At 27.0% G+C, this 27,727-nt stretch overlaps 1 protein-coding gene across 1 annotated transcript; it reads left to right on the forward strand.

Annotated features, from left to right (window-relative positions):
- Nucleotides 1-25,054, forward strand: LOC107436163 (uncharacterized). The gene is made up of 10 exons (XM_043040326.2): nt 1-241; nt 1,641-1,747; nt 4,835-4,896; nt 7,060-7,121; nt 11,921-12,033; nt 15,169-15,324; nt 19,862-19,991; nt 22,959-23,165; nt 23,293-23,392; nt 24,845-25,054. Exons 1-10 carry the CDS (start codon nt 203-205, stop codon nt 24,892-24,894), a joined length of 1,026 nt encoding a protein of 341 aa, XP_042896260.1. The 5' UTR covers nt 1-202; the 3' UTR covers nt 24,895-25,054.
- The last annotated feature ends 2,673 nt before the right edge of the window (nt 25,055-27,727 follow it).

Genomic DNA, 27,727 nt, shown 5'->3' on the forward strand with positions numbered 1-27,727 from the left:
AAAGGATGACGTAACTTTAGACCGGCTACTTAGGTCCTTAATTAAAATCTTACTCAAAAATTTTGTATCTGGCAATAAGTTATTATATTAATATTAAAAAAAGTACTTTAACTTTCACTTGCCTCTTAAATTTAAAAACAGAAAATTCAACTATTCAAATTATAATTTCTTGTAATCATTTATCTCATTATAAGTATTAGTGATGGAGAAAGAAGTGAATAATATTTTGGAGACATTAAAGGTAACTTATAAGCAAATTAAGTTAAATTTTTTTAGTTATAAACATCATTTATAGGAGCTATCTGAATTGGTTTTGCTTCAAATTTTTTCTCAGCTAAACTTTATTGGCATAAGTTTTGAAAAACATTTTAAGACGAATGGACAGGAAATTTTTGTTTTAAATCTGATCAATGTTGAAGTAAATCTAATAGATAGAAAAGTTAATATTCCTGTATAAACACAAAATAAAATAGGACTCAACTGAGAAAAAACAGAGTGGAAACATCAGTACTTTGCTTTATAATACAAAAGGACCACAATGTAAGACTGCCAAGATAATTACAAATTGTTAGACAAGTTAAATACGTCTAAATTCACATTAATATTTAAAAGAATTGAAGAATATTCAAAAATATTCCCATAAAATTCTATTATGAAAACAAAATATGAATCTTAGTATATTCTTTTAAATAGCCATTAAAATAGAATTTAAAATTTCATTTTATTGTTGAAGCAGATATGTATTAAATAATGCAAAAAAATGTGTGTCTATTTATAATATTTTGCTTGTGAATATTAGTGAAAGAAAGTTATTCATCAAATATTTAAATTCATGATTTTCTGCATTATTGTTAAGTAACTAGTATTGTTATATACCTACTGTTATGTTCTACTCATAATTAATGAGTACGAATTATAAAAATTTTAAAGTATGCCCTGGTAGGTACCTATTTAAGTGTCTGAAAAGCTAAAATCATTTGCTTTTACTATTTCTTTATAATAATTTTTTTTAACCCAAGAACCTAAAACATATTTAGTTTAAGGATATTTATTTCATATTAAAGATTTAAGTTGTTGCATACAGTAAAAAAAATATCATTTAATAATTTATTGTGTTTAACTTTATTATTAAAAAAAGACAATATATGCTAACTACATTTTGTTTCCTTTAAAAGTATTTTACAAAAGTATGTCAGTTTCTGTAATTTTTTCTGGATATTTTTAAAATTGTTCTTTTTAAGTTACAGAATAACTAAGTTTTTTTTAAATTTTTTTTTATCCAAATTCCTTAAAATTAAATTTATGGTGGCTTTTAGTCGACTACAAAATTGTTTTTAACCTGAGGACCTTTTTGCAAAAAAGGTTGTTCAAACTTAAGTTTTTTTTTTCTTTCATTAAAATGCATTTTCCTTCTAGTAACTCACTATATATAAATATTGAAACTGCTTCACTTCATATGAAAGTTGTCAGGGGTCAAAGAACTAGTAATACTTTTTTTAAAAAAATGTTATTATATTAAATATTTTGTAGAAAGATATTAGTATTAGAGAGGTATGGCACTGGAAGCCCGAAAAACTTCTGCAAAACGGTATATGTGTAATTTTTTTTAACTGGTGCTTTTTTCTCTATTCAATTCACAGGAATTACAGTGTCCTTTTGCTGGCAATGGAAAAGATCAATGGCTTACTGACATTTTATTTAAATCAAGTTTTGAAAGATATAACTTAATGCAATGGATTCTTGAACAGTTGGTATTTTTTATATTGCTCTAATTTTTTTTTGAAATCGAATCCCTGAATTTTTAGTAAAGGGGAAACTTGGGTTACTTGATCCACTTTTCAGTTTTATTTTTTTATCTCGCTAAAAATTAACCATATGGTTTTATTTGTATATATACAATAAAATAAATCTCTTGCTTTCTCTTATTCATGATTTTTTTTTCCAAATGCCTAGTTGTTAATTTTTTTATATTTTTTATATTGATGCTTTGCTTAAGTGGTAACTTCCTAGAGGTGAGACAAGCTCATTTACGGGGAAAAAAGGGTTTCGGGCTCTGGTTCATGAATTAATTTACATAAACTTTTTTACTGCTGACGTTCTGTGGCATTCTTACATAATGCAAAGCGAAATAAAAATGAGTTCTTAAACTTAATGGTTTACAAAGGGGATGGGAATCTTTCAGAAGATAAAAGAGAATGTTTTCTGTTGTTGACAATTCCTTTTCAACATTTCTGTTTCAAAGTTTGGGTTAGTCATAAAAATAGGTTTTAGTAACTAATTTTGTTTAGACGTGAAATGCTGTGTAGTGACTAGTCTACAAAATTTGCTATTTTTTCCACATAAGGCTCAGTTCTTTAAAAGTTAGCCCAAACTCATTTCTTGTGCCAAACAAACTTAGACAATCTTTCTGGTCAGTGCTTGCTCCTTCATGCACCCCTATCTGGAGTCAAGCACCCTCATCGTCTTTTGCCGATTCATTATTTGATTTTATTCCTTGTAAAATAACATTGTGTTGGCCTAGGAGGCATAAATAAATAAATTCAATTTCCCAGTGTAAGCCAGTTACCTCACCAATACTCTATAATTCATGTTTGGAAACCATTGTATAATCCAATTTAGAGTTCACTTCAAAAATTTTAAAAAAAGTTTTAACTTCAGAAGCTGAAAAAATTCTTAGTACTAAAAGTGATTGCATATACGAACTTTATCTTTTTTATATTCTTTTACGAAATATTGTTAGGTTTTGGTTCCATTTAAATATTAGTTTTTCATGTTTTTTGTTTAAATAAACTTTGCTCCAGAACGATATTGTGTTCCATTTAAAATTAGGCCTAACTCCTGGTCTAATAAAAAAAAGTTGGACCACTGGTTCAAACCTAATGCATTTTAACAAAATACAGTACAAAGTCCCTTATCTTGATGTCCATTTACCGGAAGGGTCTCTTTTCCAGACACTTTTTATCAATCGAAATAAGCAAAACTGTTTTCCCTTATTAATTTTTTTTTTTATATATTTACATCTGTTAAAAAAAAGTATGCGGGGATGAGAATCCTCCTCTGATATCTGCTTCCTTATGATTTTAAGCCAGTTGTTCGACTTTTATCCGATTTCCACTATAATATTTTTTAAAAAATGGATATTGCGTAAACGTGAAATCCAACATTGCAGCGTGAAAAAAATCCCATATTTTTTCTCACATCTTTCTCAAAATTATTATCACAGCCAGGAATCACACGCTCAATTTTAGAGTGTGCAAAAATTTCAAATTTTGAAAAAATTAGGGATTTGAGATTAAATCATCACGACTAAAGCTGTAAATACTAACTTATTAAAAATGAAATCGAGAAAATCCTATGTTAAAACCCAAACTTAAAATGCAATAGACTAAAACACGTGGACAATAAAATTTTCATAAATCGAGTGCATCAAAAAATCATTATTCATTAAAAATCATCATGATTCAAAATATCCTGTGTATGATAATAAAGCAATAAAAAACCATTAAAATCCATTGCAATAACTGACAAAAATACATTAGTAAATCCACGAATTGAGAGTGAATCGTCTGTAATTGTGTGTGAAATGCTCGATTTCAGTTTGTCGAACAAAATAATATATTAAAACATTGAAATTTTAAAAATCAAGTGAAATTCCTTTTAATAGCTACCTAAAAAATTATGGACAAAACTGCGTGGATTGACTGTGTCGCTATACGAGCGGATCAAGAAATATTAACTAAAATGTATTCTTCCGACAAAATAAAAGCTGCAAAAATAGCAGAGTCATACAAACCACATGGATTTATTCATATATGGAATTGACGTCAACTATTGTTTATTTGTTATTTTCTATTGAATAAGGATGCTTTGATCTTTGTTTAAAGACCTATTATCCAAAAAACTATTTTCCAGACTTTCCAAAGTCTCGATGATTCCGAACATGGGACTTTTCACTGTATGTACTTTACTTTTTTTATTTATATCCTTTTCTGAATATTGTTATGTTCAGTATTATTTAAATCAGGGTTGGGGTTTTGGGCGTCCTAAACTGGTTTTGGACAGGACACGTGGGTTTTACTGTCTTAAACTGGGTAAAACTGTCCTAAACTGGGTAAAACTGTCTTAAAGTATCCAAAACTTTGAACTTTGGTAAAAGGTAAAAATTCTATAGGTGTAACGATTGTACACATAATTACATGTATCAATAAATATTTGATATTTTTTATACAATTTACTACAACTTATTAAAAGAAAATAATATAATATAATAGGAAAAGGTTTATAATTTTGAAGCTCCACAATTCATTAAACAACAAAAGGGAATCCTTTTAATATGCTTTTAATACTGATAAATAATATTTTTGCATAAAGATAAATATGGCAATATTAAAAAATAATAATTTTTCTTAAAAAAAAATACTAAATTTGTTCAAAAATTAACCTTTTATTTTTAACAATATTTTTTTTTAAAAAAATGTTATAATTTCTGCATCACAGGATGATAAAAAAGACATCTATTTTTAAAATAAAGTGTTTTAAGATATAAATATATTAGTTTAAATTGAAAACATAAAATAACTGAAAAATGTATTAACAGTTTTGAAGGGCGTAACATCAGTTTCAGTTACTGAAACTGGTGATGTATCACCACTATGCTAAAAGAATTGAACATGAATGAAATAAAAGTATTCTTGAATAGTACTATAGATAAATAAACCTGTTTATGACGAACCAAGCACTTAGTCCCTAATATTTTAACCTGTATGGCAAGGCCAAACTTCAGTTATGTACTATTGAATGAGAGGACCAATTGAANTCTTTTTCTATTTTATAGATTAGGAATAAATGATTTAGAATTATCCCAAAATGAAAAATCATTAGAAAGTAAAATTCAAAGTAAGTAATATAAGTTGTAACATTTCTTCGGAATAATTTATTGCTCATATAATTATTATTTATATCAGAATAATGCTTGCCATAGATTAAAAAAGATCATTATATTTATAAATACAGGTCAACCTAGTTACAATGAAATGCTTAACGTGAATTTTTGCTTAAGATAGGGAAACAGTTTATTTTGAAAAACAATAATTGTATTATTTAACGTCCATATAAAAACAAACTGTTCTTGTTTAAAACAAAGGAAATATTGCCCCTCATAAAAACAAATTATTAATCCAAACTTTCGCGGCAACTTTTCTTGTTACAACAAGTTTTAAAATTTCTTCATGAGGACAAGTTTTGAACTGTGGAAACTTTTTAAATCAACTGTAGCTGTATCAACAGTTTTTAAGAACTGTTAAGTGGTTTCTATTTCAGCTAGAAAGCACCAACTGTGTTTTGAACAAAAAAATATTGCAATCAATAAATGATCATCGTGTATATAGTTATCTATATAACTATGGGCTTGTGTTTTTAAAAGGTGATATTAGAAATGTACGTTTTTGCCTAGAAATACTGATTTACTTAAAATGAACATAAATTATTACTCTACAGATATTATTAAATTTTTTGGTATCTTTTAGTGATTTGTTTTTTAATATCTTCCTAAATATTTTTCTGCTTTATCGGTTAATATGAATTTTAGTCTATAAGTACGCAATAAGGTAATAATTCTAATTAAGGATGCATATCCTTTTTGCAAATAACACTTTCTTTTTACAACTCAATACAACTTTTATGTTTTTGTATTCAACATTTGTATCTTTATGACTGAAGAAATTTAATAACATGCTATCTATCAAGTTTTATTTATTTGTTGAAAGACTAATTTTTAGTTATATTATTTTTCCTCCTTTTTTTTCTACTTGAGAATACTTTTTTCGTTTTTTAAAGGGGTCTACTAAAAAGGTGTGTTATTATTCGTTAACACTTAGCTTTTTCTAACACGAAATCCAGTAAACTAAGTATAATTTTCTAAACTCTATCTTAAATTCATTTTAGTGATTTTTAATTATTTATATCTATTTCTTTGTAAAAAATTATTTTATATAAATTTCTTTTTTTTTTTTAATACAGTAGAGAACCGATTATCCGGAACGATTGGGACTATCGCTATTCCGGATAACTGATTTTTCCGTTTTTCTGAATCGCTACAAAAAGCCGTTTTTTTAGTGTTAAACCCAACTAAAAAAATATATATTTGGAAATAATCTTAAAAAACGATGAAGTAATACACTAATGACTATTTCTGAAATGATGGTAAGGTAAACATCTTTCAAAAAAGAAAGAAAAATCCTAAAATCTTATGAGGAAAAAAAAAATGTTTTTAAAAATTGCGGGAAAATTTATTGAATTTCGTTCCGGTTTTTTGGTTTTCCGGTTTTCTGATTTCCGGATAACGGGTTCTGTACTGTAATTTCTTTTGCTTTTTTAATCTAACATTTGTGTAAGCGTAAGATCTATATGTTACCGATAAATGGAGAGAAAAAAAGTCTTTAAGTATTAAAGGTCTTCTTTTTTTGTGCTAGCAAACCTAGTTTGATAATTAATTAAGTGAGCAAACCAGTCGTGAGAGGTATGACATGTCTAAAGCAAAACACCAATATGAAAAAAACACAGAAGTGGATGTTAAACAGTTTCAGTTCTATAAACAAGAACCTTCCTTCATACTTAAACACCTAAAAAACCTTCAATACTGTAAACACCACGAAATCTTTAACTTTTGCTAACACTGGGAAAGGTTGAGGTTTTGAAAGTTTTTTTAGGTGTTTAAGTATGGAGGAAGGTTCTTGTTTATGGAACTCAAACTATAATATGTCTATTTCTGTGCTTTTATTTGTGTTTTGTTTGCGTTTGTCCTTGCTTTAGTCAACATAGCACAAAGTATATCCTGTTCTTTTTCTTAGGACTATAACATATATCGTACCTCAAAGCTGATGACAATACTATTTACAGTATCAAAACGATGTAAACAAAATTATTTAGGATCTTTTAGTAAGCTCCAGCTAACCAAATTACGCAATGATAACCAATATATTTAAGCCTATTATGTTTTAGTTTCGTCTAGTTGAGTTTGTCAATTCAAATTTGACAAATTTTTTTAATTGCCTTTTTTAGGTTTAACTCGTATTTTTTCTGCTATTGGTGTTTGCAGTGCTGAGGATTCTGAAATTATTGAAGTAAATTTTTCTTTATTTTCATTAATTATTCTTTTTCAAAGAAAGAGAGAGAAATTAAAATGAAAATTTTAATTTTTCTTATAAAATTAACTTTTTATAGTTGACAAAAAATTGTACAATAAAAATAATTTAGGACTATTTTATAAAAATTTATTAATTTATCTTAATTTTAGTGTTATTGATTTCATTATGTTTTATTTTAAAATGTGTAAGTATTCCTATTTGTTTAACCTTTTCTTTTACCAAGTTATTAAAAAATATCAAAAATTTGTAGTTTTTGCCCCATTAAATAATGGCTATTTTACACTTATCTAAATATTTTTTTTTAATAATCAATATTTTCTAATTTATTCATAAAAAATTTTATTTTGCGATTTTAAATGCCCATCTGCACTATAAAAATCATTTGGTACCATACCTAACTGCTTTAGATACTTCGAAAGCAGAAATTGCGCTATAAAAATATTAAGAGCTATAAAATACTTGTGCTTATATTTTTTAATCCTAAATATAAATTAGAAATATTAAAATGTAAACCGCATTTATAATACAATTATTAAAAGTTTTTTTTTTTCATGATTGCAATATTTTTATATTTGCAATTAAATATTTTTTTATTCAGGTGTGTCAAGCTCTGATGGAATTTCAACCCACACAATTTTTATTTCATTTTTTGTCATATTCAGCATCTTCTCCTGTATACATCTTTAAAAAATTTAAATCAATGAACTTACTAAAATTATATTATAACTTAGTAGAGACATGCAATATTTTTATAAAATTCCTAATAACTGTAGCAAAACTGCTTAAATTGTCACCGCAATACAATTTTTAAAATATTGATTGTATAAATATAAAGCTAATCAAAAAACAATCAATTTAAAATTTTATGTGATAATAGCATATAAAATTGTATTAAAGTTTAAAAATTTAATTAAAGTTAAACATTTAATTCTAAGTTTTGTATCGTTGATATATCAATAAAAGAAATATGAAAGACTTACATTCGAAATTTACCAAGATAGAAAGCTTAAAATTGAGGAACAAGGATCCATCGTAAGATGACATTCTTGAACAAAATATCAATAACTAAATAGTTCCATAAGCAATGACAAACTTGATATTAATCTGTACTGCCAACTAGTAATTATAAATGGGAAGTCATGTTATACAGTAAGACAAGGCCTGATAGGATTATTTTGTTCTGTTTTAGTGTTATATGTATTATTACAATCCTTAGATAACTGCTGCTTTTATGGCTCTGAGCTATTCCCGTGTCTTTCTTTGTTCTGTATTTTTTTTTAAAGCATTTTCTTTTTAATCTTTTATACATGTATTTTTTTTTTTTTAAATTTCAGTTAATAGTGTTTTAACTAAGTGAAGCATATTTCAGTTCTTATGCTGCTTTCATTTCAGTTTAAACATAAGGTTAGTTTTAAAGTAAAAATTTTCATATGCATATAATTGTATTCCTCACATTGATTGGTATTTACCTCTCACAACTTGGAGTGGCTGTTTTGCTTATTCCACCTATCCATTTGAATTTGAAGATGATTTTACATATTTAAAAAAGAATAACAAAAATAACAGATCCAAGAAAGGACAACTTAAATTTTCATGGTAATAATTTCATCAAACTAATAAAGATAAAAAAAAAAATTAAAAAAAAAAGACATTTTATATAAAATAGCAACTTCTGTTTTTAATACAAAATTTTTTTAAACTATTGTCTCTAGAAATAAATTAATACAGATATTGTTTGTTACACAATAGAAATTATTATTATTACTTTTTTTTGCATTAGTATAAATTTAAATAGTTATCTAAATCAATTATAATTTGTTTTCCAATTTCAAATAATATATGCTGATATCTAACTTAAGTTATTCATATCATCGACCTTCTTTTTCTTTGCTATTATGAAATATATTAGAAAAATAAAAATTTCATGCACACATATGTTAGAAACCTGTTCTTTTTTTTTCTTCTTTTTATTTGATTTGACTTAAAATATTTCAATATTTGCTTTATGTCTTTATTAAAAGATTGTTATTTTTCTAAATTACGTTACTGAAAAACATAATTATATGGTGTAGTATAAAATAAATAATGTAAATTAAGTTATCATATTACATGTTTTAAGATTTTGATTAATTAAATAAAATAAACTCACGAAAAAAACTGTATAAGACTTTTTAAGATTTATTTGTGAGAGAAATTNTGCACCAAAAAGTGATTATTTAAATGGGCGATCTGAAACTCGCATCGTGATTAAAATTCGGGATTTTTGAAATCACGTAGAAAAGCGGAAATAACTGTTTAAAAAAAATCATTTATATTTACGATAAAATCGGCTTAAAGAAAGAAAGCGCGTTAAACTTACATTTACTAAAGAATCTGTTAGAATTGATTGTGTCAAAACGTGATGATTTAAAAGAGCGATAAAAAATTGCCATTTTTTAAATTTTTTTTATTGTGTTCAGAAGCTCTCGCGGGCCGCACTTCAGTAGTCGAAGGGCCGCATTTGGCCCCCCGGGCCGCAGGTTGTGCACCCCTACCATAAGCAATGATAAACTTGATATTAACCTGTACTGCCAACTAGTAATTATAAATGGGAAGTCATGTTATAGAGTAAGACAAGGCCTGATAAGATTATTTTGTTCTGTTTTAGTGTTATATGGAAATATTAGTGAGACTTTAAAAGTCCTGTTGGTGCATAAATGATGAAATAAAAGCATTTTCTTTTTAATCTTTTATACATATACTAGGGGGCTCCGCCCCCTGCTCGCTACCGCTCGCCAACCCCCGAGAATTGCTGCGCAATTCTTTTTTGTTTGCTTCGCAAAAAAATTTTAATACATTTATATAAGGATATAAATGCGCGGCAGAGCATAAGTACGACCGTACGATTCTCCCGAATACTGATTTTCATCTATTTCTCGAAGACGATTAGCTGCCCTACTTCGATTTTCTCTTTGGCGGGCATTAGTAAGCTCTCGATTATTTTGTCGATTTATTCTTCGACGCTCTTGTTCATTTTGACGAAACGTGGGATCCAATCTCCGCTGTCTGCGATATTCTCGATGGCGATCTGTCCTGTCAGACATTATACTGAAATTCCAAATGATTGAAATGAGTTGAATAAATAAATGTGATTTAAAATTTAACCATTTTAAGGTAAGCAAGCCTCAGTAAGCTTTATAATAGCAAACAACAAAAATGTAAACATTAAAAGATATCAATCACTGGATAGGCATAAGAATGATAAGATAAGATGAGATGTAATCAGCAAAAACCCTCTCAAAGTAAATCAACAAAAAGCTTTGACGCGAATGCGTTCTCTTTTCTGATTGGCTGAAAACTGCATCCTCGCTTGGATTGGCTACTTCTTTCATACTGTCACGTGATACCTTAGATTTCATTGGCTGGTGCGACACCATCATTGGATTTTTATATATAGTTAGATTTTTTTTAAAAATTTCAGTTAATAGTGTTTTAACTAAGTGAAACATATTCCAGTTCTTATGCTGCTTTCATTTCTGTTTAAACATAAGGTTAATTTGAAAGTAAAAATTTTCATACGCATATAATTATATTCCTCACATTGATTGGTATTTACCTCCCACTCCTTGGAGATACTGTCTTGCTTGTTCCACCCATCCATTTGAATATGATTTTACGTATTTAAAAAAGAAAAACAAAAATAACAAATCCAAGAAAGGACAACTTAAATTTTCATGGTAATAATTTCATCAAACTAATAAAGATTAAAAAAAAAGACATTTTATATAAAATAGCAACTTCTGTTTTTAGTACAAAATTTTTTTAAACTATTGTCTCTAGAAATAAATTAATACAGATATTGTTTGTTACACAATAGAAATTATTATTATTACTTTTTTTTGCATTAGTATAAATTTAAATAGTTATCTAAATCAATTATAATTTGTTTTCCAATTTCAAATAATATATGCTGATATCTAACTTAAGTTATTCATATCATCGACCTTCTTTTTCTTTGCTATTATGAAATATATTAGAAAAATAAAAATTTCATGCACACATATGTTAGAAACCTGTTCTTTTTTTTTCTTCTTTTTATTTGATTTGACTTAAAATATTTCAATATTTGCTTTATGTCTTTATTAAAAGATTGTTATTTTTCTAAATTACGTTACTGAAAAACATAATTATATGGTGTAGTATAAAATAAATAATGTAAATTAAGTTATCATATTACATGTTTTAAGATTTTGATTAATTAAATAAAATAAACTCACGAAAAAAACTGTATAAGACTTTTTAAGATTTATTTGTGAGAGAAATTCATATTACATTCATATTCATATATATTCTTACATAATTTTGTAACTTATTTTCCATTGACGCTTACTTTCATCAGTAGCATAGAAAAATTTATCATTTGACTGAAAATGTGCTCCCTGTAATTTAGCTCTATCAAGAATGTATGAAAATATACAATATTTGATTAAACTATAATATAATAGAAATACAGCTATAACATTAGAACTAATTTGTGTTGCATGGAGATGAAACCTCCCACGTAAGAGGATTTTACCCCATGATCCGATTACAAATAAGGATAATTTTATGTGAGCACTGTGGTAGGTGTGAGTTGAAAACGAATTCGAATCAACGAGCCTTCACTGAGATTCCAACCTGCGTCACATTGTCGGAAGGCGAGTGCTCTATACCCGGAGCCACCTCAGCCTCTTTATTCTGGAACTGTCTTTGATTATTTGTTGATACTACTACTGAGATTTATTTTTTTAATATAGGGAACTGCATCAAAAAGGAAACAGCTGACTTTTTGGAATTTTCTCTGCTGCATGCTATCAAAAAGAAATGAGCTTGGTAATTTAGGATGTGATAGCACAAATTCCAATGATAGGTATGTTTAACTAATAATTCTTTTATTATTAATGTATAATTTATAAGTTGTCAGAATTTTTAGCATGAGTTTGTATAAAAAGTTTATATTTGTTTCTTTGTGTTAAAAGCATCAAATAACCTTTTCTATATGTGGTAGGATTCAGTGTCATCATTGGATTGTGACAAACCTTAACAATTTGGCTATCTGTAATTAAAAACTGGCCAAATAATTAAAAAAAATAGCAAAAGAATTTTGCCTCTAACCCTGTATATTGATTTGAATTCAACTATCTGTATTAGAAACTACCAAAAGAATTAAACTCTAGAAGTTTGTTAATGTCAAGAAAGAAAAAAAAATTTCAATTTTTGAGAATTTTTTTTTTTTAAACTTTTGTATGTTTGTCTCAATTAGTAAATTTGGTTAAATAAATAATAATATTAAATTATTTCTAAAATTTAAACTGTGAATCCAAATAATAAGTACTTCTAAAATATTTTATTTAGTGTTCTTCTACCTTCCNATCCTTTAATAAAATCAATGCCGCCGCTTTTTAAAATCAAAATTTTGACTGCGTAATAAATCAAAAGTGCAATATTTCAGCTTCTTTTGTTCTTATTAATAAAATTTTATTTTTCGAAGTTTAAAGATTTTTTTAGAAGAAGCAACAGTTACTCACAAGCCTGTGAAGCTGGCGTGACTAGCATTTTCCTGCGATATTCATAGTGCAAGAATAAAGGGAAAATGTGGGTGGTAAGCGGCGAGTTCATAGAAATCAATGTCAATTCCTTGACTTGAATGAAGTTTGGAGAAACCTATCTCATTCAACAGGGGGTCGAATTCTTATCTTACTTTTTATTGAATGAACCATAGAAGGGAGAGAAGTTTCTTTTCTTATCTATCTTAACAGAGAACATGAATGGATTTCCAAAAACTGTGCGCATGTTCCGTAGCTATTGACGATAAGCTGCAAACATCAGGAGAAAAATCGGATTCTGAAATTGTTACAAACATCGAAAATTGCAAAGTTATTTCCAATCAAGAAATGGAGGAATCAGACTCAGAAGATGAAATGAACTCTTCAGTGCCATCTTCAATGGAAGTCAGAAAAGCAATGTAGTGCGGCAAGCTTTGGAACAAAGAGGAGGAAATATCGAAAACTATAAAAATTTCTATAAACTCTCAAATGATGTTGAAAAGTTAATTTTAAATACTGAAACTCAAGTAACCATTGATCGGTTATTTGCAAAAATTTTGTAAATTTAATCTTATGTAGGGTTTTACGTTATTAAAATAATTAAATTAGTTAAAATAAAACATTAATGTTGTCATTATTTCAGCTTTTAAAGTGTGTGCATTTAGAATACAAAAAATTTGATTTTTTTTCCAAATGTTGAATCGCCTCTTAATAAAATCAGCCGCTTAATAAAATCAAAAGAGCATAAAACGAAAGTCATTTTAACCCACTGACGGTTCTGCACGTAAAAAGTCGCATTTTAACCTGCAGACTTCTCTGCATAGCAAAACCGGTTTTCCCATGTTAACTGATAGGGAAACTGTGTGTAGGGGAGAAACATTCTCCAAATTTTGCCCATTTCCTTAAGCGCCAGTGGGTTAATAAACGGCGGGCACTGTAATATTAAATGATTTCTAAAATTTAAACTGTGAATCCAAATAATAAGTACTTCTAAAATATTTTATTTAGTGTTCTTCTACCTTTCCTTGAACAGTCTTCTCTGGTCAATTTTGAAATAAAAGGTAGCAAAGGAAATGGAAGAAATTAGAATATTAAATGATATTTACTCTCAACTGCCTTCAAGCTCTTTTCTCAATTCAGTGCCTTTAATTATTTCTATTCATTGCAGGTTTATTTAGTCACTCATCTAAATATAACTGTAATAAGATGCAACCTTTCTCTCCCTCCTACCAGTATTACCTGCTTCTACATAATTTTTTTTTAAAAAAACCAATAAAGCTTATTAAAAGTAAAATTAGAATAAGCTTTTAAATCCTTCAAATTTGAAAATATACACTACCCTACAATAATGGAGGAGACATTTTGAATTTTTGACATTTTTTAAAATTTCTCAAGAAATACTTTAAGGATTATTTTATAACTTTAGAGGTGTTTAGTTCATACAATGTTTTTTATGATACAAAATAAGATTTCTGTAAAACCCCTGATCGCTTTGATCTTTCTTTTAAAAAATACAAAAACTACTTAAAAAATTGCTTGCAACTTTCTTAATTTTTTAGATATTCAAATCAAACTTTTTTCATTAGTTGCCAGTTACGATTCATTACAAAATTAAGAAAAACATTTTAATTTCTTCTGCACATGCACAATATAAAAGAACACTATAAATGCTTGTATGTTGTGCAGTTTTTAACACATTGTTTTAAAATTTTAAATAATTTTGTAATTAATTTTTAACTGTTCAGAAAATTTTGTTTGGTTCCATTAAATATCTATAAAGTTATAGCAAAAAAACGTAAGGCAGAAAAAATAGTTTTTTATAAAAGTGTCCATAACTCCATGGATATTTACTCTAGGTTTACGAAATTTTATGCAGTTATTGAAAATAACAGCTAAAGTAATCTATGGAAGTTACAAGCTTATTACGTAATTTTCTTACATAGGATGTTCAAAAATACTTGTTTTATTTCATAATTTGTTGTTGTTTTCCTAAACCTCCAAGCATGAACTAAACATCTCTTAAAGTTATAAAATAATCCTTTAAGTATTTCTTGAGAAATTTAAAATCATGTCAAAGACTTAAAATATCTTCCATTATTGTAGGGTAGTGTAAATTAACATAATATATCAAAGCATGAAGCATATAATATGTTGGAAATAAAACAGAATTGCACCTTAGAAAGAAAAAAAAAATTCGTTGAAAATTGTATAGTGGTATATATGAATATATATATATATAAGGCTAAATGATATCCTTTTTTACTGCTTCCATATTTTTTAACTTCATAAAATAAAATCATGTGTTTCTTCATTTAAAAAACTTTTTTATGGTTATTTTTATTTTATTTTAATGGTTGGTTATACTAACTTTAGTTTTCCAATTATTTTTATTTTTTTAAAATATTTACTACTTTAAAAATATTGTTTATAATAGCAGTAATAGTTATCTTTTATTTCAGTGATTCTGAAAGAAATATATCAAAACAGTATGAACATACAACTCAATATATTAACAATGTTTGCAAATTTGTTAATCTTATTGATAGTTTTGAGAGGAAACTGCTGCTTTTTCCTCCCCACCTAAGCAAAGAAATTAAAGAATTATGTAAAACAAGGTATTTATTTATTATTTTTTTTAAATAATTTTTTGTAGTATGTATCTTTGCAAAGTTTTTATTAAATATCCAGAAAATTATTTAAAATTGTTATAGATGTGAATGTATGTTACAGTTAAAGTACTAAATCTGGCTATTGTTAATAATAACCACATTTTTTTGGTAAAAATGATAATTTATTCAAGCTAATCACATTAACTGGTTATTTTTAATAATTGTCAAAAAATGTTTGGTATGTGTGTTTAATTAATTAGACATAATTTATTAAAACTTCCACCCTAACATCATTTTTATGTGCTGTGATAAAAAATCTGTTATTATGGAGATTAGTAGACATAAAAAATATAAGATTACTTAAAATATGGATTTTAACACCTTTTCTAATTTAAAATGATGTCTTTAAAAGTTCAATTTACTTTGTTTTATATATATGTATATATTACAACTAAGTAAAACTTTTTAAAGAAAATTAAAAGACTGGAAAACAAACTATTGAAAAGATATTATCTCATCGTTAGCTCACACAATTATATCTGCAAAAAAAAGTACTTTCTAATATTATATTAATACATAGCTGCCAACCCTTCCACATTTTGCAGAAGCTTTCTGCATTTTTACTTATTTTAGCTATTTTTTACGCACAAACGATAAGATCTTCCGAATTGTACCCGTCCGCCCGATAGCTAGTATCTTCTTTAAATCAGACGTCGATACTCCTCTAGTAATGGCCCTAGAAAGCCCGCTTGAGGTGATCCTCCATTTATGTCACATCGTTCAGTGTAACATAATGAATTTCTCCTCTTTTCTGCCAATGAGAGAAAGAATTCAGCTTATGTTGCGAGAGCGCTTCCCATTGTCACATGACTTCCTATTTGCCAGCACGAAAGCAAATGTTAAAAGAAAATGGCTTGTGTAAAAGCAAAACAGCAATTGGTTTATGGCAATATTTATTTGCTCATTAGATTAATCTTGTTAATTTATTGTGGCTGAACGAATACAATATAAGCAAGCCTTTAAAGAATCTTATTCTCTTGAATTTCCATTTTTTTCTAGATCGAATCTCGGACTACATGATGTATGTAAAAATGACTAGCATAGCGCATGGTGGTAAAACTGATATAGTCAGACACGTAAAATCGACAAAACACCAGAAGAACAATTTTTTTTTATGTANGTCAAAGGTAAAATCGTCTACATTATCACGATCTTGGAGAAAGATCATATCGCTTGATGAACAATCTTCTTCAGATGTTCAAGAAAAATATGATAACAGTATTCTCGAACAAGCAAAAAAATCTAAGGTTTCGAAATTCTTGATGAAGAAAATTTCGAAGATTGGTTTCAAAGTGATGCATGTGAGCCTGACTTCCAGCATTTGACAAATGAAGACATCGTTATGTTGTTAAATCAAATAGTGATGATAGTAACTGATGCAGAAGATATAGTAAATGAGGGAAATACAATTTCTCATTCTGCTGCTCTGTAAAAACTTTATTAGAGTATATGGGAGGATTTGATTACGGTGACATTACTGTGGTTCGTAAAATATGCGTATCGATATATGGCGAAGACGCATTACACATTTTTTTTAAAAGGAAAATTCCTAGTTTGATGTTATACAGCATGCTAATGTCAGTAATTTTTATATTTTTTGTACTGATATTGATTTTTTCTTTAATAAAAGGAGTTTTCGGATTATCCGTGTTTTTCGATTGTTTATCCGTGTGACCTGTCCCGGTGATTAACCCGGATAATCGGGAGTGCACTGTATATCAATTCAATAGTGAAAAGCACTGAAAAAATAGAAACGAAAATAAAGCAAAGAATACAAAATTAAACATATTGAGCAAAAAATAGAAAACAAAGAAAATTAAGAAATATACAAGATAAAACAGAAAATATAACATATAAAGGGAATAGGGACTAATGTCTGTACACTTACCCACTTCTAGCAAAAAAGGATTTAAATTATTTATTGTACATGATTTTACTTCAATACATAGTTTTTGATAGAAACATATTATTAAATGTTTGAGCAAAATTTTTAAACTGGTGCTTCAACTTTTATGATTTATCCTTAATTGTTATGACTTTTTAGTTGTAATCCTTTTTCTTATCTAGAAAAAGAAATAGATTCAAAAATTTATTGAGGCAGGTGCGTAATTAAGCTTCATTAAACCTGTGATTAATGATTCTACTAAACTCTTGTTTTACTTCTTGTTTCAAACAGCAATGTAGCATTGAAAATGGTTTTAAATTTGGGGAGAAAAATTTAACAAATTTTTCCAACTCTAAGAATTGAAACTTTCATCTTCTCTTCTTACAAAATGTCAAAAGAACATAATCTCAAATCTGAAATGCTCTGTGAGCAACAAAATTTTTTAGTGGTTCAAATAAAAGATGCTTAAAAGGCAATATTTAATATTATTCTAATATTGATTTTGTCTGGGCATTACTTTTTTTTTCTTCTAAATTCATGCAGTTATACATATATAGAATTAGTCATATATACACCTTAAAACTGCACAAATTTTTGTTAGCATTTGCTGTGTATTTCTGTATTGTTGTTACATCCATACCTGCTCCGATTTATTCAAGTATTTTTAATTGAAAATTTAAAGTGGTGTTAAATTTTATGATTTAAAATTTGTTTTATTGATTTTTTTAAATTTAATTTAGAATGATTTTGTCCACTTCTACAAACAGGTAACTTAAATACATATATAAAATCTATTAGCTGTGTAGAAATTTTTTTTAAATGCACGCAAAAGTTAACCAAATTAAATTTACTTTAAATTGTTAGTGGCTCCCGCTTTAAATGTTCTAGAAAGCTAGGCCGCGTTGGTAGCTATGTACTTCTGATTACTGATAGCTAGTTTGGAAAGTTAGCATTTCTGCAAAAAAGTTATTTTAACATTTATGTGTTATTTGCTTTTTCATGCTCATATTAAATATGTAAATCAATAAAATTTTAAAACTAAGTTCGAATTATTCTAATTAAATTACTTTTTATTCTGGCAAATTTTTTTGTGGTTATTATATAAGACATACTGTGTGTAAATTTGTAAGATAAGTTGATGTTTTTTTTATATCTCAATAATGATATTAAAATGCTATCGATTGATATACTGTGAAACCTCACAGGAGCGACCACTATCTGTTCCACAGTAAAATGGTTGTTAATGGAGGTTGGTTATTCTTAGGGGATGCTTTCGTGACTAAAAAATGTTATCGAAGGTTCTTGTTTTTTCGCAAGCCATTTTATTTTGTGTCGTTTTCTTGGTGCAGAAATGACGCTTATGCTGGCATCTTAAAAACCAGATCGATGATATCTCTTTCAGGGTTCATCAAAAAGAGCTCTCTAAATAAGAACCATTCACAAATATTTTGAATGCATTTAAATCTACGTATTTGTTTTGTTCATATTTTTTGTGTTTATTTATTTGACCCTTCCCTTATCTGGTGCCGAGGTTTGCCCGGTCCCTGGGGGAGGTTTTGATGGTCTCTCCTAAAGGTTTTCTTCAACTCAGTCTATGGAAAAAATTCAATGCCTCTCAAAAGTGGACATAAATAGAGTAGGTCACTACCGAGTGCTGATCTTTTCTGGAGGTTTCACTGCATATAACACAAAATGGTTTCATTGCAGCCCGTTAAACTTTTTTTCTGTAGTTCTCACTTGAATAAGGTTGTTATACCTTAAGGTTGTTTTGCAGTTTTCTTATCAAATGTGTATTTTATATGGGTGAAAACATTTCTTGGTATGATTAACTTTTAAGACAAAAATCAATGTTCCTCAGTTTTTAAATATTCAGTATTTTTTAAGTTATTCATTTTTATTATAAAATTAATTATTGTTACCATGAAATGTTTTACATTTTCAGTATTTGTTTTTTTTTTAAATGCAATACAGAACTTGTTTCTATTTCCATTTCCCATATGGGCTTCTCATTGCAGCAGTATTCAAGTTATAGTCTTAAAAATAACTGGCTGACAAAAGCACGAGTAAAAAAAAATACATAATAGCAAGATAAATTAGAAATAAACGGAGACAATTTATGAAATATCAGAGATTTGTTGATTTTTTCTTAGTAGAGTTTTTGTTTTTAAATTTAAGGTTCATACTAACCCGTATTCCCATCTATTTTGAAAATTTATAACTAACCTGTTACGGGTATTTCAATTAAAATTTGTTTAGTATATGTGTAATAGTAAAATAAATGTTTTGATAAAAAAGAACCTTTTCTTTAATATAGCTTGATTCGTTACAAAGCCCACTCTCAGAGTTGCTGTTATGGGTTTTTTTCCTGAAATGTTTCATCTTTATCTACTGATTTGAAGATTGCCTTTAAGTTATTGCTTTTGAAATAATTAATATATTACCTATGATAAATTGGAATGTATTGATCATAAGTGTGAATTTTTTCACCATTTATTATTTTTCACCCCTAAAAAATTTTTTTAAATTATTGCAGTAAAAGTTATTCGTTATACTTAATATTTACAAACATTATTGATGATTTATATATTATTATTTTAGTGGTGGTTCTCTTACTGCAGAAGAAATTAAGGAAATTTATTTTAAAAGATACGGTGAACCAAAAGTGGAAACAGACATTAACCATTATACAACTGTTCAACAAAAAAATATAGAATTCGAAGAGATAGAGGTATTACATTTGAAGTTATGTTACTTTTTTATCTAACACAATATCTAAGTCACAGAATTTTGGTTAAAGATATAAGTTAGAGTATAATAATTTAAATTAGAATATATAATTTTACTTTATTAAATATTAGATCGCAATTGTGTGGTGAAACATTAGTTTCATAAAATAAATTATCAATGTAGTTGAAGTAATTTTTAATATTTATTTATTTTAGCTCTTTTAAATAACCTAAATTGAAGAAGCATAGCTCTTCAGAAGATTGCTATGAAATTATTGTATATTCTATATACATATAACATAAAAGTTTTTTTTTTTTTTTTTTTTTTTTTTAAGTTTCAACATTTTAAAAATACTGTTCCAACCTTTCTAAAAAATCAGAATTTAAAATACAAAGGAAATAAATTATATCACAGTGTAGTTATATTTGCAATTAATTGTAGTGACTTAAAGCTTGAAGTAAAGTATCAAGATACTAAAATATTTATTTTTGCCAAGATACTAAAATATCTATTTCTTGCAAGATACCATAATATTATTATGAACAGTAGTAGTAGTATTGTGACTCACTGTTGCTAACCAAAACTTCAGACTATATACAGTATGCTCATTGGCACATCCCTTCAAAATCAATACTAAATCTTGTTTGTTTAGATCTTAGGCCATCAAATGCTTTTCGATACTGACTAACAAGGAGACATTTTATGTTCTTTAGGAGAAATTTTTGTACAGATTGTTCTCTCTAGGTGTGATACATTTGTCCTTTAATAAAGATGCTCTGAGGCACCACCTCAAATAATGATACTTGGCACGTCAAATGATAAATTATACTAAATGCATGGCAAAATGTAGATTCAAATGTTATTGTGCAATCATTTCAAAAGTATGGAATATCGAATTCTTTGGATGAGAGTGAAGACTATTTTTCGTGGAATTCAGCAGATGAGAATGAAGTAGAATCCATTGCAGAGTGGGATCTGTATGATGACAGTACTAACATAATTGAATCCGACACAGATGATGTTCTGGAATCTTTTAATTTGTAACTTTATTATATTCTAAGAGTTTCAATTGCGATATATTTTTTGAAATACTCTTGAATGAATTAACTTTTCTTGTTCTTAATTTTTTTTTCTTCCTAAACGTAATTTAAAGTAGTGTTTTTTTAATTTCTTATCTCTGTTTGTTGAGAAAAAAATATCTAAAAAAACATGGAAAATTTATTGTTTTATAAATGTTATGTAAATAATAGTAATGTTATATAAATGTTATGTAAATTTATTACATGTTTAAAAAATCATTTTTTAAAGGGGAAAATTTATACAGAGTTATTCATATCTTTCTCATTGTGTACAATGTATCAATATTTCAGGATCAACGAATGTCCGATATTATTATCAGTGTATAAGTCTACCCCCTGATTTTTCTAATATTTTTGGGATTTGAAAGGTTGACTTATACAATGGGATATTTTGTAGGTTGGTCTCATTTTTCATGCCTCACTATTGTTTATAAATTTTGTATGCAGTAAAAGCTTAACAAGTATAGTATATTAGTGAGTACTGTCAATCAGTTGGTGTTATAAAAGATTATATTTATAATGTGTTCAAAACATTAATAGTATGAACATCACATTTTGGAAAAATTGCAATTTTCTCTTTCTCCCTTATGTACTATAGACTTAAACCGTTTATCATTCTGTTCCAATTGAAAGAAAATTATTTTGACTACTTGGATTTTATTTTAACATTTAAAAAAATTTATCATTGAGCTTTAATACTCAAATTAAAAGTTTTATACTTGAACATTATTTTATGAATTATTAAAAAATGTAGAATGAACTTTTTTTTATCAGCTGTTTTACTTTAATGATTAATTATATAATTATACATTTTAACTGCATTCTTGTGATATGAAAAATCAAATGCCCTCTTTATTATAAACATTAAGTTTTAAACTAATATGCTAAATAATTAGTTTCTCTTTAGTTATTTTAGTTTAAATAATTAATTTCAATTCTGAGATTTGTAAGCCTTAATTATATTTATGAAGAAAAAAAAGTATTCTATATTTAATTATTAAATCTATAAGTTCTGTCTGACAAATGTTTTTATTAACAAAGATTTAAATCATAATGATTGGCAGAGTAGGATAAAAAAAAAAGATAAACAAATAAGTTATCCAGGCACACAATTCAAAAGTATATTCACTCATATTATTCTTTTATAACAGAATGATTTTATGCTTTAAATGGCAAAAACATCATGCTTAAATTTTTAATTATGCTTATTATTTCCATTAAACAATCTGTGTAGAGAATATTCATTTTTCTTAAGCTGTATCTTTCCCTTTTAGATATGTGTGCTAATACAAATGCAAAATTTTTTGTTGAAAAGTAACTATCATTTAAAAAGTGAAATTATTTTTGAAAAGTATGTGTAAAATTTAAGAATTAAGAACTTCTGTGAATGTGTCTATATTATCTGGTAATGATTTTCTGATTTGAAGAATAGCTTGTCCTTGTAATAAAAGTTATGGAATAAAACTAAGAAGAAGTATGATTATCTTTTTATTAATGTACTTGAATGTGCTACATACATGTTTAGAAATTTCCGAGTTAATGTTGCATCAATGTAACATGGTTATTTTAAATAACTCTTACATTGCCACACGTAATCAACCAATATTTTTTTTTTTTTTTAATAAAAAAAATTTATACTAATGATATTGGATATTTTCTTATTTGATTTTCACTGCATCAACTCTATAATGTACTTGGACAGTTTAATTCCAGTTTCCCATTCTTCTATTTCATTTAGATTAAATATGCTATGCTTACTAATTTTAGTGCAATAATTTTTTATAAGCGTTCCTAACGTATTATTCGACAATTTTATGTTTTGAATATATGTTAACATTTGCTTATAATTTTAAAATTATGACGAGAATAAGAAAATGTCTCAATTTCAGAACGAAATAATTCCTGAAGAGGTTGCTCTGAGTAAAACAGAAGATAACATTGCATTGTCTCTAAAGAATCTTGAAAATTTAGCAACTACCTTTGACAGTGTTTATAACAATTTAAAACCATTCTTATCAAATGTTAAACCTGAAGAATTCATTGATATAGGACCAGCATTTAAGGCTACAGATGAAAAGTTAAATTCTCTTTTAAAAGTGAGTGAAGTGTTTTAATAAACTTTGTCTTAAATAAATTCTTATAACAACTAAAATATAAAACTAAGACTTTTGTAAGTTTCAATTTTTGAAATTTTTTAATTCATATTTCTGCTTACATTTTTAGGTGAAAGATTCAGCTACTTCCCTAAAATCTTTGGATTCAGAATTAGAAATTTTAAAAACTGATATTTCTGGTCTTCAGATTGCTTCAAAATACTTATCAGGTTAGAATAAATATTATTTTATTACAAATTTCATTAATTTTGAAATAATGAAGAGACAAGTTAAAAAATAACAATACTTTGTATTGTATTTTTGAATATTGTTCAATGGTATTCCATGAAATGTTTACAGGTAACAGGTTTTGGAACATGAACAAACATTCTATTTTGTAACCAGGGTTGAACAGCTGACACGGTTTTAAGTTCACAACTATCAATGTTCAGCTCCATAGCTTTGTAATTTTGAACCCGACCCAGAAGGCAAAGAAACTCTATCTTCAAACATTAGAATAAATTAGCGTTTGTGGAGAACTTTTTTGATGGAACTAACCTGAATTTGCATTGCAGGAAAAGAACAACCTTCCACAGTTAGCCTGTCGGCAAGGGGGTTCTAACCATTGATTTTTCTACCACTAAGGATATTTTACTTTAGCACTAATAGTTAATGACCCGGGAGCAGAATTTGTATCAATCAGCTACTGCTGTTATAGGTTTAATCCAATAATTTTTATTTTTGAATTATAAGCCAACAGGCTTTAATAAAATACACATTTCCAGAGGCACCCTCCTGTAGGTGCTACAGCTTCATTTTTAAAACATAATAAATAACCTCAATTTTTTTAAATTTTGTAGTCATGAGACTTAGGGTAAAAGGCACACAAAAAAAAAAATTCATTCAATTTTTCACATTTTTGTAGCATCATAATTTTTTTCCTCTCTGGAATAATAATTTGCAACCCCGATGTGCATATTTTTTTTAAAACTTCATTTTGACAATGCTCCCTTCTAATGACAATGCTTCCTTTAAATGAGATAATACTTTATTATTATGGAAATAGTAGAGTGTTTTTTCATTTACTAATAAATAAAAATATGCATGTATACCTTATCCTTTGGTTATTGTTTTCTAAACTACAAAGAGTAATTTTCTGAAAACGTAACTGATGCTAATTTTAAATAAAAGTATTTTATGTGTTTTACTGTTTAAATTGTCTTGCAGGCATAAAATTTCAGTCAACAAAGCAAGTTATCTAAACAATCTACAATGTTTTTATGCCTGTCACTTTGACTATAAAATTCTATAAATATATTATTTTACTAATTTAAGTAAAAGCCTGTTACATTCCTAAAACTAATATTTGTGTGTTAAATGTAGTTTTTTTTTAATATATGTAATAAAAGCAGAAATTAGGAGCATAATTAAAGAGACAAGTGTTTCCAAAAAATTTTTTAACCCTACATGAACAAGTACCATAGTCAAAAATAAGCCAATAAAGGGAGGAATATAACAAAATGGAAAATTTAAATATATATTACCATTCATTTTTATTTGTACTCATCAAATGTTTAACTTAGATGTAAAACTACAAAAGTATTCATTACTATATGTTTACATATGTTATGTTTTGTGTAACATTTAGGAATAATGTATGTATAATTTTTATTCCTTTGCAGATGATAAACTAGGAGAGTATTTAGGAATTCTTTCTCAGGCAAAAGTGTGAAAATAACCTCTATTGCTTCCTGTTCAAAATCAGACTTATCAATGTTATTTATTTTGTTTATATTGTTGTAACCTCTATTGCATTTATTTGTATATAAAAATGTGTCTTCTCAATTATTAATTGTAAATAAATTTGCCAAATTTTCTTTTCAAATAGAAAATATTTAGATACATTAGAGTTTCATAAATCCTTTAAAGAAAGCTAATTACCAACAAAATTTTTAATGCTGATATAATTTTTTTTCACTGTCACTCTTAAAATCACATTCACGAGACGGTGCTTTTTTTATGAAAAATTTAAATGCAGCTCAGAGAAAGTATTCATTGAATATTAAGTTTTTAAAGGCAAACAGGAAGAAAAACACAATTTTTTCTCTTCACAAAATTATACAAAAGCCCTAAAAGTTCTGAAATAACATGTAGGTAGAGTAGCAAAAGCATAGCAGAGTATTCAATGCCCAAGAATAAATCTAGTTTCCCCCTAATTTAATATCAATCAATATAATCTTTTTGGAATCTTTTAAATAATAGATTATGTGAAAATTTAATTGCCTGGTATGCTTTTTGGATTAATAAAAATAAAAAGAGTAAATTAGTTAAGACAACAATACTTAGAAAGTAAGCAGAAAACAGAAAAATACAATAGAATTAGAATACATATTAAAAATGTATTGTAAAAATATATTTTACATTTAAATATAAAATTTAAGTATCGCACTATGAATATTAAACTTCACTTATAAAATTAGTTTCCCACAGAAGAGAAATTTCTGTTTCTATCTTTTTTTATTGTTAGTTGCGGAAGCCTAACGAGGATCCATTATTAAGAAAGTGATCTCTAACCGTATATAAGTGAAACCTTCATTACTACCTATAATTTTTTACTTTATCGATATCAGTCCTGCCTATGACGTAAAAATAGTTAGTGTATTCTAAAATATAATTAAGAGAAATTCAAGGCATCAATAGAATATGATATTAGAATTGCAAACTAGCACAGAGATTTTTATAATTCTGTTTTTAAAAATAAGTTTCACTTCAGCCAAATAATTTGAGAGGGAAGGAAACGCTTTGTGACATTAAAAAAAAATTATTTGTATGTATTTATTATCTTGAAAATTCAAAGTTTCTCACAAAAATAAATCGGAAAGATTCAATGCACTCGCCATTGGTTTGTTAAATTTACAGTGTACCGAAAAAAGAAAAAGATATCACTTTGAATAGCTTTTATTGTGATGGTGCATTTCTCACAAATTAAAAGTATCTTAATGTTTCAAAGGGTTGATACCAAATCAAATATAATAATTAATTAGGGCTAACTATTGTGGAGCATTTGAATAAAATACTTTTTTTCTTGAGAATTTCTATTCTTGACTCTTAAAATGTAGGCTGGGAAATTAGCTGCAATCCAAAAAAAAATATGTTCCCAATAGTTGAGGCAAACGAATGGTTAAATCTTTGAAATCCTTATTGTCATTATATTTTTATGAATATGTCGCTATATCTCTTGAAATTTGTAAACAAAGCAAAACATTATTCATAGTATTATAATTTTCTTTCATTTAAAGATAATTTAAGTTAAAAAATAACTTTCAATAATTATGTTATTATTTTATTTAATTTTAGAATTATGTAAGGTTTGCAAAGAGAGCTTCTATATATAAAGTTATAAAATTTCTGAAACGCAGCATTTTTAAGTTTTCATTTTATAAAAACTAATTGACTAATTTCCATTTTTATTTTATCTCTTAAAATCCAATAGTGTGAAATGATGTAAAATATAGATAAATGAAGTTTGTAAATGTATGCAAAAAATGTTAATGCACTTAAAATCTCACAAGATAGGGTGAAATATGCGAAATGCAGGTTCCTAAATAAGATCCTTTTTACCCCCAAAGAAATTTTTTTAAGACAATTTTATCATCAAGCTTTTTTTCCTCCACTGATGTTCTTAAACTGAATAAAATCTCCTAATTTTTATTATTATTTAAAGAAAAATGCATAAGCTCCCTGCAACAAATTATTTTGAAGAAGAGGTCTTTAAATTGCTTAAATTTTCAAGGTGCAAACCTGGGATTCATGGAAAAATCTACAATCGTCAGAGAATTTTATTTTAATTCCAAAAATCGGGGGGAAATGCAATTTTTTACAAAAACCTGAAAAATTACTATCAGTTTTTCAGTTATCAATAACAGTAATCAGTTATTAAAATAGAAATTAAATAATTCTAACGTTTATTATAGTTATTTTATAACCATCGTTGAACAGCCAACCGAATTTCGGGTTTACATGCAAATGGGGGTTCATTTATAAAAATCTAATTCTAAAAATCCTTTTAAGAAATAATGTAAGCAATTCTAAATCAACAGTCAAATCTAAGTATATTTAATAAAGGAAAAGAAAAGTGTTTACAAGATGTTCAAGTTAAAGCTCAACATCTATATGAATTCAACAAATCGACTGAGAATTAAAATTCGGTTCTTCAATGTTTTGAGAAGTGCGCATGCCGTTGTTACTATTGGCAACCAGAGTTAGAAAGAGAAATAATGTTACTTGGAGGGAACAATGCCTACTAATGTTCAAATTTGTAACCTCATAATTTTGAACCAATCCAGAAGGCAAGGAAAGTCTTTCAATACCCCCCAGAAGTATGATTTATTATGGGAACATGGGGGACTTGAGTGACTCGACAGATTTAACTTGCATCAGTCACCATTTACTACACGGGGTCTTCGGCCTGCAAGGTTCAAACCCCTGACCTTTGTTACATGGTTCCAGTGCCCTCATATTGCATTTATTTGTAATAATTTCACATTTTAGTCAAAATGACATGT

The sequence above is a fragment of the Parasteatoda tepidariorum genome, chromosome 5 (assembly GCF_043381705.1).
Source record: "Parasteatoda tepidariorum isolate YZ-2023 chromosome 5, CAS_Ptep_4.0, whole genome shotgun sequence".
NCBI classification, from domain to species: Eukaryota; Metazoa; Arthropoda; class Arachnida; order Araneae; family Theridiidae; genus Parasteatoda; species Parasteatoda tepidariorum.